We start from the raw sequence: 12,171 nt of genomic DNA, 5'->3' as shown, positions 1-12,171 counted from the left end.
ATTATGTTCTACTCAGTTATCTTGAGCTGCACTTGTGTGGATTGTAAAGAGCTCCTCAACGACAGTGCGACATCTCTCATCTGTGGAGCTCATCCTTAAAAAAAAAAAAAAAAAGACACCACACACATACAGGTATCCCCCCACGCACACATGCATGTGCATCCAAACCTCACCAAGGGGTTTGCATTGAAAACTCCCACGGGAGAAACATGCTGAGCATCTCTGAGCGGTGGAGCACAGAAATAACCACAGGATGCCCCTTTCTTTGTTCATCATCCTCCGAGGCCCTAATCCCCCTACGTGGAGTTCCTGGGAATCTTCCTGTGAAAGACGACTGACTGCCTCTGCTGGAACTGCTGTTTCCGCCTCTTCTTCTTGTCCCAGCGGCAGAGCAGGATCATCTTGAAGGTGGTGCGGAAGGTCTTGTTGCACAGGGCGTAGCACATGGGGTTGACTGTGCTGTTGACATAGCAGAGCCAGTATCCCAGTGCCCACAACGTTGAAGGGATGCATTCATTGCAGAAGGCATGGACCAACACCATGATGTTGTAGGGCGTCCACGTGATGATGAAGGCTAAGAGAATGGCGCTAAGTGTCTGAGCAGCCTTCTTCTCCTTGACTAGGGACATGCGCTTGCGCTTGGTGATCTGAGTCCGGGCTTGAGCGGCAAATCGCTTGGCAAGAGCTGCATCTTTAAGGGAGATTGGGGCTGAGGGAGATTTGGTGGCAGTGCAGCTGCTGCTGGTGGTGGTGGGGGTGGTGGCTGTTGTAGTGGTCACTGGGGTTGTTGGGAGACCAGCAAAGGAACCTGTTTTGGCAGCAGCCTGGATGGAAGGCATAGACTGGACCTTGCGGGAGGAGAAACGTTGGTTGTAGGTGTTGTCTGTACTGTTGGTGCCATCAGATGTGGTGGCTGTGTTGTTTGTGGTTGTGGAGAGGCCATCTCGGCCGCCCTCCTCGCCTCTGAGGGGGTCCCCCTCAGAAGCTACATCCAGATCTTCACAGGAGGTGAGCTGGGAGTTGACTGCAGCCTTCATACCTGGCAGGTTGAGGACAATGGAAAAGATTGCATGGCTCTTGGGAATCATTTCTCTGCCACTGCAGTCCTCATCCTCTGATGACCCTGAATGGTCCGCTGAGGCCCCAGCGTCATTGTTGTTCCAGCTGTCGCTGCTGCTCTGATCTGGGTCACCTTCTCTTGGTCGGGTGCTGCCAGGCCTCCAGGACCAAACCCCAGGCCAGCAGTGGAAGCGGCTAATCAGTGCCCGGCAGGAACTCTTATTGTGTGAGGATCTGGTAAGCTCATAGCTGCTGCAGCTTCTGGAGCTCCCAGTCTGGTGGTGGGCAAAACGTTTACTTGTTGCCCCACTGCTCCCGTTGCCTCCTACACCACCTCGACTCCCCGAGCCCTGAAGCCCGGCTAATTCCCTGGAGCGGTTCTGAGTCTCCTTGTATATCCGCCAGTTAAGGACACTCATGATAGTTACCGGCAGGTAAAAGGCTGCCATGGCCGTGGAAAAGGTTATAGTGGGCTCTGTGAGGAACTGAATGTAGCATTCATCAGGAGGAACCGTCCTCTTTCCAACAATGTACTGCCACAGCAGGATGGCCGGGGCCCAGAGAACCAGAGAACCAAACCAAGCCAGGCCAATCATCAGCACGGCGCGCTTTGTGGTCCGTTTGGCCCGGTAAGACAGCGGCCTGGTGATGGAAAAGTAACGATCAACGCTAATAACGAGCAGGTTCATAACTGACGCATTACTGGCAACATAGTCTATTGCCAGCCATAGGTCACATGCCCAGCTTCCCAAAACCCACTTGCCCATAATGAGATAAGCTGTGTAAAGGTTCATGGAGAAGACCCCTATGATGAGGTCAGCCACGGCCAGGCTCAACAGAAAGTAGTTATTGACCGTCTTTAGCTGACGATTAACCTTGAAGGACACCACAACCAGGATGTTTCCAATGATGGTGATTAAGGACAAAAATCCTGTGAGCATAACGATGAGTACCACCTGCCACACAGGGTAGCCCCGCGAGGGCTCATACGGCCCAGTTGGAGTTTGCGTCCCATTGCGTTGCTCTGAGGAGAGGTTGTAGAGTTCTTCACGGAAAGAGGAGTTATAATCCAGCGTGCTCAGATGAACCGGCAACCAAGGGTCTTCTCTTTCTCCGCTTTCGTGTAAAGCATTGGATTGTGGGTAGACTCCTGTGCCTGGTTGTGACGTAATGATGTAAGATGTAAGGAAAAGGCTGGGGTCTGTGCTGTTTGAGCTCATTGTTAGGTCCTGGCATATTCTGAAGAGAAAGACAGGGGAGAGAAGCAGAGGACAAAACACACAGGAAGGACAGGGTAGAGAGAGAGAGGAAGCAAACAAATGGTGAGTAAGGCAACGGCTATTTTACTACTTATCCAGTAGGTGATGCTAGCAGCGTACAGGCTGGACTTTGTTTTTCATTTTAAACCTTCAAGTACCATTTCTAATACAATGTGTATACACAGTAACTTTGGGGTAGGATAAATTAACTGAAAGCAACACATGTGGTCAAAATTAGATGAATCGAGTGTTGGAAATATATTAACATAACCGAGCCGGGCCCTCGATGCTCTCAGAGGGAAAGAATCACAGTATTGTCAACGCATCCTTGTTATGACATCCAGCAAAATGTGAGGACATTTTCAGTCATGCCGGCAATTGGTTTTCCAATATAGTTCTTTCCAAAATGATATTAATGGTAATGCTCCATCAAACAAACAAATGACAGTGATTTTGTAAACAAAAGAGGCCCTGGGGTGGCTTTGGCAGGACTGTCCTCACTCTCCTATGGTCATTAATTTTAAAACTCAGCACTGAGGTCTCTCCAAAATGCTACTCGCATGGTCATCAGTTAATTTACACTGATAGGGAAATGGAAACCTTTTGTCTCCAGCCCAAGGGCAGAATCCGTTCGTATGTTGGTGATTTGTGAGGGTGATTTTGTTCTACCAAACCAGTTAAAAGGAGTAGGGCCAGAAAAAATGGAGACGGAGACAAACAAGGAGGATTTTCTGTAACAGAAACAACTATACGGAAAAAGACGGAGAGAAGGTTTCTCGTACATGTGCCAAATAATCTTCCTCTCCCTCTTTCTTCTCTCACTCTCAGGGGCAACTTCACAAAGAAATGGATGGCGGCCGCCAAAAGCACCATCAATTGCGCATCAATTGCACCCGCTATCTGCGCTGTCTTAGCGTCCGATTCGCAAAAGATATTGCTCTAATGATAGGCCGGCGCAAACAGGGCCATAACATCTTTCTGCTGAGTGCACTTCGTCCTTGTTTTGCATCTGATTGCAATGATCCATGTGGCAAAGGAAAAAATCAGTGCATCCGTGTCGCGGGGCGGGGGTCTCATTACACGTTTACGCCATTGCTCTACTCTTGCCTGTTTTTTTTTAATTATCAGCCTTGAACAAATATAAAACTTTAAATAATTGTCGGACAGTAGTTATTTTGATTTCAAGGTCTTTAATGAAAATGAAAAATTGTAATCCTTGGAGGGGCTGCGCCGGTGCTATGCCAAATCCTGACGAGGAGGTTTGAAAATAATGGAAATGGACCTTTTGTGAATTCGTCCCTCAGTCTTTCGTCACTATTATACTTATATTTCTTTGGAAATAAGTCTTTTTTGCTCTCCATACACACAGGAACGCACACATACACACAACGCCGACATGCAAACACCAAGGAGAACAAAGAGACAGAGGCAAAGCAAAGGGAAACGGCCAGACAGATGAGCATGGAGACAGCCAGAGAGAAACAATCATCAGGAAAGTCAGGTGGCTGGAGGACGAGGAACAGTTAGCTGGAAAGCCGACGCGCTCTTCCTTGGCTGCCGTTCCAGCCGCTCTCGCCGTCCAAAAACAGCAGCTTTGGCTTGCTTGTCCACGTTCAGTTGGTGATCGTTTCTGATGGGATTGTTTAAAAGCTCACTAGAAGGGGAGATGATTTGCATTTTGACTATTTCGAACCAACAGTAGAATTGGCGAGGGAGCTTGGCCCGAGCCTCAAGTGATGTATGAAGAAGCAATAACTGTTTCGAAACGCGAACCCAAATGACCGGGTTGCGGTGACAAAAGCAATGTTTTGTCGAATTGGTCGCTCGGGTATGGGAAACAGGTGTTCTGTATAGAAGCTTGTCTTATTCCACTCGAGCTTGAGAGCGAGGGAGGGAGGAAGAGAGAGAGAGAGGGGAGATAATATGTGTGAAAAGCAAATTTTGCCATAAAGCTACAGTTTTGTTAACATACAACAATTAGTATAACAACAACACATAAATACTCTCGGAAAACATTAGATCGTTGATTATTCTTTTTAAATATTACCACTGATGAGGATATAAAGAAGGGGTGTGTATAAGAACCGATATACAACCTTATTGTCCGATCCATAAAACTACTAAATTAAAGTTGTTTCGGGCCTTCATTTATATCATGTTGTAAAAGCAATAGCAAAGCCTCTATGGCCATTTCTGTGCTGTAGTTATGGAAAGCTGGCAGTTCTCATGTGAAAGTGACAAACTTTTAGTGTCTCTTTTGTCGTCTTTCTGAATGCTGATTAATGGCCGGCAAATAAATCGTAATATTAGGACACACATAAGGACACAGACACGTGCAATCGGTCCTCGGAGGAAGGCTCTTTGAAGCCCAGTGCTGCACTCGTGCCTTGAAAGATTCCAAGATTACCCTGTTAGAATACCCAGCAGTCCACAGCCACTCAGACAGAAACAACGCCTCTACATACCCCACCCGCACAACTGCTTGGGTCGTGCACGCACACACGCTACTACAAAAGCGTGCACTGTTTGCGAAACGGGATGCGGCGACGCACACAAACACATTAACAACAACAACTTCAGTCTGGAGTATATACTCATCTACGACTCGTGAGCGGCGTAAAATTAAACAAAGCAAAGAAACTGCGAAGATGAATGCGAGAACAAACTATAAGGCGCCGGTGGTGGGGGCCCAGAATCTGGAGGCCGGGAATGGGCAATTGAACTGAATTTGTTTTTCAACTGATTTGATTCTGGCCCTACTCCCTCCCCCAACCGCCAGAGCACGGATCAGCTGGCGCCCCATTCATATCCTCTCTGGCTACAGCATCGCCCCCACCCAGGGCATCCGGGACATCAACTGCACCCTCCTCACACCACTCCACTCTCCTCGTCTTCCTCAACTGGGGCTGGGGCCACCCCCTCCCCTCCCCCTCTGCGCATTTACAATCTGAGCCCGGGTCTGGAGAGAGTTCCAGTGCTGTAGTAAACTTCCTGTGCGGTTCTAGCACCATAGAGTGTGCACCCCAGGGAGCCACTTCAGACCGGTGACCTTAACTTCTCACCAGATGAAGGCTGTAGAGAGGACCATACTCAACCACCTCTCACCCCAGGTGAGCTCAAAGCTGGACCCTCTACAATTGGCTTATGAGCCAGGCATTGGGTGGATGACACAGTTTATGTATTTATTACACAGATCCCTCACACCTTGAAAACATTTTGGTGCACTGTCAAGGTCATGTATTTTTTTTTACTTTTATTGTGCCGTCAATACAATATAGCTGCAATATCACTGCTTTGGGGGATAGCGATAAGGTGCGGAAGTATACTGCCACCTGCCTGCATGGACCATATACTACCTCACCAACAGACCACAGTATGTGAGGCTTCATGACAGTGTCTAATGTGGTGGTTTGCAGCACGGAGGCCCCAAGGGTTCCGTGCCCTCCTCCGTTCACCCTGTACATATCGGACTTCAGACATAACACGGCAACTGTCGCCTCCAGAAGTTCTCTGATGATACAGCCATCGTTGTTTGTGTATCAGAGGGGAACGAACAGGAATACAGGGAGGTCATCAAGAACTTTGTCGACTGGTGTAAGCTTAACTACCTTCACATATACGCCAGCAAGACAAAGGAAATGGTGATAGAATTCTGCAGCAAGATGCCCCAAACTACACTGAACATCCAGGGATTGGATATGGAGATGGTGGGAGTGTACAAATACCTGGGTGTTCACCTCAACAATAAACTGGACTGGTCGGACAACAGGGATATCCTGTACAAAAAGGGCCAATGTTTATTCATTTACTGAGGAGACCGAGGTACTTTGGAGTGTGCACAACACTGCTGAGAACTTTTTTTGACACCGTGGTGTTTTCTACGCAGTAGTCTGCCGAAGAAGTGGAAGCACTAAGAGGGACAGAAAACGACAGAAGGAGAATAAAGTGGCGGAGAGGGATAGCTCTGTCCTGGACTGCTCTCTAGATTCCAGAGAGGAGGTGGGTGAGAGGAGGATGTTCACCAAGCTGACGTCAATCATGGACAACACCTTCTCACCCCCTGCATGAAACCGTGGGCGCCTCAAGAAGCTCCTTCAGCAGCAGACTGCTACACCCACAGTGTAAGAAGGAGCGGCACAGCAGGAGTTCCTTCGTTCCAACGGCAGTTAGACTCTTCAACATTGGCATGACATAAGGCAACACTGTTGTTGTCTCTGTCACCATCACCCACCAAACGCAGCATCACAGCTACTTTGCACTATTTATCTCAGGTTATTTTCACTATTAATTCATATTTTATATTTATATTGAGCAACTATCCTGTGCAATTCCTGCTTGTATCCTGTGCAATTTAATCTCTGTGCAATTATCAAATTTACAGTGCAATATTTTATATTTTTAGTATTAATCCTAAACACCATGTGTGTATTACAATCGTTTCCCTGTGCAATTATCCATCATGGTCATATCTGTATAGGTGAAAGGTGTATATAGCTTTTATTGTATTTATATTTTACTATTTATTTATCACTCAATCCATCTTTTCTACTATTGACTCTTGGGCTGCTGTAACAAGTCAATTTCCACAGTGTGGGATTAACAAAGCTTATCTTATCTTGAAAATACCAACTAAATGAGAATAAAACAAGGTTTGCCCATCAGCGGCAAACTTAAAGAGCTTTGGTTTTAATGATAAATAACTCACTTGAAAGGCCTTTACCGGAGGGGAAAAAAACAACAACGTTGACTTTAAACCGAATTCCGCTGAGCGTGTGAAGCGATAACAGGCCACTAATGAGCGCTAAACATCATTTAATTGGCAAACGGTTTTGAGAGGGTGAAATGTGTCTGCACTGGGGGGGGCTCCACTTGTGGCATATATCTGCCAACGTAACTCTGATTCAATCAAACAGACAGGTTGGTTGGTTGGTTGGTAGGGAGGGAGGGAGGGACAGGACGGTCAGCCTCCAGCTGAGGGAGGAGGGGATGTGTCCGTAGAGACAGCGACAAAATGTCACGTTACCTGTGCACTGCGGCCATAAATAATTGGTTGGGGGGGGTTTCCCTTCAAATGTCACACACTGGCATGAAAACAGAGAAAACAACGGCGAAAAATCATTCAGGATGATGAGAGAGAGACGTCAGTCGCTGGTTTCAGCCGGTATGCTGTCATATACAACCCGAAAAATAAACCTTTTATGCCTTTCATGTCATTTCACACTCATTTCCATCAACGGCCTCCTGGAAACAGAAAATGGGCAGAACATAGAGAGACAGGCTACAGTTCAGATAATGTTACCCCGAAAATTAATTTGTCAAACTTGTGCAGATAATAGCATGCCTTTGACAGCATCCTTAATTGCCACGGGGTGGTGGGGGGGTTTCTGGATGAATGTTTTGATGAGCGGTTGCTGTGACATTTCTTGTATCCCAGTCTCCATCTGGGGCTCTGGCCGTCGCTCTCGCTTGGTGGGGCCACCTTAAGCCTCTTACCTTCAGCCTAACCCCGAGGCTCTCGAGCTATCAAACTCTCAGAGACATTAATGGATCGATAGTCGCTCTTTTGTCTGCCAGCAAAACCTGGTTCCTGACAGTAGCGTAAATCAGAGCCATCCAAGATGAATATGAATCACAAGATGCCTAAAGTCGTCCGTTATCCGATAACTGCCAGTTTTTGACTGGGAAAATCTGTTGAAGTCCGACATATTTAAATCTCTCCGGTCATAATGTCCGGTGAATTTCCTTTTTCTCAATCATTTGGATAAAAAACCCTGCAGATCTGTTCATTTCCGTGTTCGGCAAGTTGTAACGGAGTGCCAATCAGTTTGGACAATCTAAAGCTGACCTTTCACCTCTAACCAATCGCGTTTTGTCTATATAGTAAAGCCCAGTGCCCAGAACTCAGAGGAGAAGCAGAAAGAGAATTTGACAACAGGGACACATACATTCATAGTTTGGCCAAAGCAGATGGTAAATATCCATTGTGTTTAAAAATATATTGACGGACAACTCCGCCAGCGTTATTATTTTTTTAGATCTACTTGCCATATTGGGGATGGTAGCTCAGGCGGTAGAGCTAGTTGGTCTAGTAATCTAAAGGTTGCTGGTTGGATCCCAGGCTCCTCCTGCTAGCATGCTGTAGTGTCCTTGAGCAAGACACTTAACCCCTAATTGCTCCTGATGGCTGCGTCCGTCGGTGTTTGAACAATTGTAAGTCACTTTGGATAAAAGCGTCTGCTAAATGAAATGTAATGTAATATTTATTCTGTTGTTGATTTTTATCAAAATCTTATTTCAGTGAAATTAAATTAAATTAAAATTACATTGTTCACCAATGGAAATTATTTGATTTCAAGTCGTAATATTCCTAATATGTATTTATTTTTAAAACAATGTTAACTGAGGAGTCTTATTTTGAATATTCATAAAAAATGTTGTAAATCCACATGCCCTCATGATGTCATTCTCTATATGTGACCCACCGCAGATTTTAGGTACATTTGGTGCTGTTTGACTTTTTATCCCACGTCATTTGAAAGTGGAGAATCAGAGCTTCAAAACAAGGTGTCACTTGTGCGAATCAAGCAAACTTTTTTTTAAAGCTATGGCTTGTTAATGACAAGGGTGCGACAAACTCTATTTCTGAGATAATCACCCCTCAAAGTTTTCCCAACACATTGGAGAACCAACAATGCCACATGGCTACTTGCCACATGTCCTCTTGACACCCTGCTGAATGCGGACTTGACACCCTGCTGAATGGGGCAATCTCTGCATTGTTCTTGTGTTTTGAGGGAATGTTGAACAGCGCCACCGACACACAACACCTTTGTTTTAAAAAAAAGCTTTTATTTAACAGTAAGAATATATATGTTTTATAAAAGTGGAATTAATCAGGAGTTTAAATGTGCGGACAACACAATAAAATGTACAGTCTGTCAATAATACCACGATTCGTTCTAACAGAAACTGGCTAAAGTTGGGAAAGGTTCACACCAACCTTACTACCTTATTGGACAAAAGGAACAATGCCTCCAGGTAAAGTAGTTGTAACTAGCCAGATATGGAGTACACATAGCACCATTAATTGTTAAATTTGGTAATTTCAAGACAAATTTGGCCTCCACCCTTTTCCGAAGGCACATGGAAGTCAACAACAGGAAACGATAGGCAGGAACAAATGCACAGCGATAACTTTTTAACTGCCTCCCATGCTGTGGTGAAGTATGGTCTTGTGTCGCCAGAGCAGCGCTCGACGGTGCCTTTCAAAACAGCGACGCCTCGTATCCGCTTCTCCCGTGGTGACTTGGCAATGTTGTTGTTTTGTGAAACCGCACACGGCATTCCTGCCGGCAAACTCCCTGCGCTCTCCGCAGCGTAGTCAGATGAGTGGTGCTGTGGTAGCGAATGCCCTGCGGAGCCATCGATCGCAACGCATCGAGCGACCGGGCTCCTTGAAAGGAGACACCAGGAGTGGAGCGATCCTGACCCCGAGGTTTTATCTTACACTCATAAACACGCAGGGGTGGCCTAGCTTCGATTCGCTGCGGCACAACGGATACACGATATGGGCTAAAAGTAAAATATATAGGGTTTTATCTGACATTTTGGGGTCATTTTTCAATGTGTAGCCAAATGGTACTATTATAAGCTAATATTAGGTCACCTCTATTTACGTAGTTATTCATTCAAGTTCCTAAAAGCTCCTATTAAGGGACCGGGAAGCAAGTATACACCCCCAAAGTGTCTTATAGTGCAAAATATATCAGAATTATATTGATATTTCAATAAGAACGACAAAAAATATGCATCATAAATGTTATCTTCATTGCAAAAGCACCCACATTTTATAAAACCTATATTTTTTTAATGGACACAATATCTAAATAAAAATAAAATTACATTTAAATTAAAGACTAAGAAGATTTTGCCCAGAATGACTCACCCAAGCCCGTACGATAACAGTTAGACAAATAAAGAAAACATTTATTATTATTATTTATTATTATTATTCATAATAGCCCTACTGAACATGTCTTATCAGAAAAACACAGATGCCTCGCAGTTGACTCGTAGATTTAAGATTGTATCACCATATTACTCACACAACCTCCAGCCAAATAATCAGTATAATTTAATAATATGCTTATGTCTATACGAAACAAGAGAAAGTGCAACAGAATAGGAATATTTGTTACGCTCCCAGTCCCTGGATGCCAGGAGAGCAGCTCACAGTAATTACTCGACCCTAACCTTGTTTATAGTCTTCCATATGCATGTGCAGCCTTCAGAGCTGTTTTTATTGAAGTAAATCACAATAGCGTGTCCCAGCGTTGGTACTGCCAGCCATAAACAGTCTGGAGTTTGCCCCAAGCTCAACAAGCTCAACCGTCAAAGCCAGTAAATAAAATGAATATGGTAATACGGAGGGGTTTTTTTTTTTCAATGAAGGCTGCGGATTTGAGTTTTAGGATTTAACTTTTTTTTTTCAGTTTAGGAAATCTTTATAGAAAATGTAAAAAAAAAAGTGAAAAATGGTGAGATTAAATCCTGAGATTGACACTTTTTTTTGGGGGGGGGGGGGGGGGGGAGTAAAGAAAAACCATAACAAAAAAAACCTATGTTGTTATGCTCCTCACAGCTGCTGGAGGCTCATGGGCTCTCACACGCACACATTCTGACCTCCGCGGTGGGTCGATGTGGATTCTGACAGGCCTGTAACAAGCCTGCAGGAACTCAGCAGCGCCTGCACTCAGTCAGTGTGGTGTTGAATGGGAGAGAGAGAGAGAGAGAGAGAGAGAGAGAGAGGAAAAAACACAGAGCGAGGGGCACAATATAGATCCGGGGTGCGGTAGAGAGCATCGTGAGCGCCCCCCCTCCCCTCGCTGCATTCTCACTGTAAATCTCCACCTGGATGAGGTCCAAAGCACACCCTGTCTCCAGGTTCAAAACAAAAAGCCAAAGTTACTGTGATGGAAATTGCTGTCGCTTCTTTTATGGCGGATGTCACTGCGGCATGCGGCAAAAAAAATAAAATAAATAAAAAAGCCGGCTGGTTCCTAACAGCCCCGCTATCCAAACTGTGTAATACCACCCCTGCCGTTGAGGTACGCCGTGTGAGGCTCTGCTCCAGGCCTGACCCCTTGCCTCGCCGCCCACTGCCTCACCCCCCCACCTCCCCCGCTGTTTAGCACTCCCAATACAGCCCAACGGCAGATCCTATACACATAATAGACCATTACAATCAATCCTTAAAAGGAAGTGTGGCCCGCCGCCTATTGAACAGACACTCGAAACGGAGTGGAGAGCGAGGGAGCTAGAGAGCGAGACGGCAAGAGAACGAGACAGCGTGCACACACCAGCTCCTACTATATAAACAGGGTTGAGCAATGGGGGCGGGGGGCGTCAGGGTCCGGCAAAAATGTCGGGAGGCAAAGACTCCGGGGATGGCGGAAGGGGCTACACAGGAGGGGGGGGGGAGAGCAGGAAGGCGGAGATGGAAGGTATCCATCAAGTCCGGGGGGGTCGTCGTCCGAGCATCGGGGTTATTACGTGTTTACGCCAGAGAAGAGGCGCCAAGATGATTTCTCTTCAGCTTTAGGACAGAGGCCCTTCACTCTGGCAGGTGATAAAGACCATGCCTAGGGCATGGGAACGCGCACACACACACACACACACACACACACACACACACACACACACACACACACACACACACACACACACACACACACACACACACACACACACACACACACACACACACACACACACACACATCAATATTCTGTACAAACACTGTAATAAGTTTGTATAACCCATCCGTTATTAGCCGCGTCCATACTGTCCATAC

The 12,171-nt window shown here is 46.0% G+C and overlaps 1 protein-coding gene across 1 annotated transcript; it reads right to left on the bottom strand.

Annotated features, from left to right (window-relative positions):
* Positions 1-296: 296 nt before the first annotated feature.
* Positions 297-2,300, bottom strand: chrm3a (cholinergic receptor, muscarinic 3a; the record flags this gene model as incomplete). The annotated part of the gene is made up of 1 exon (XM_080017186.1): positions 297-2,300. The coding sequence occupies exon 1, from the start codon at positions 2,277-2,279 to the stop codon at positions 297-299; it is 1,983 nt and encodes a 660-aa protein (XP_079873312.1). The 5' UTR covers positions 2,280-2,300.
* Positions 2,301-12,171: the final 9,871 nt, after the last annotated feature.

This window comes from Zeus faber (assembly GCF_960531495.2).
Source record: "Zeus faber genome assembly, chromosome: 16".
Lineage (NCBI taxonomy): Eukaryota > Metazoa > Chordata > Actinopteri > Zeiformes > Zeidae > Zeus > Zeus faber.
Note: the sequence above shows the minus strand (reverse complement) of the source record. Positions and strands in the feature narration are given on the sequence as shown.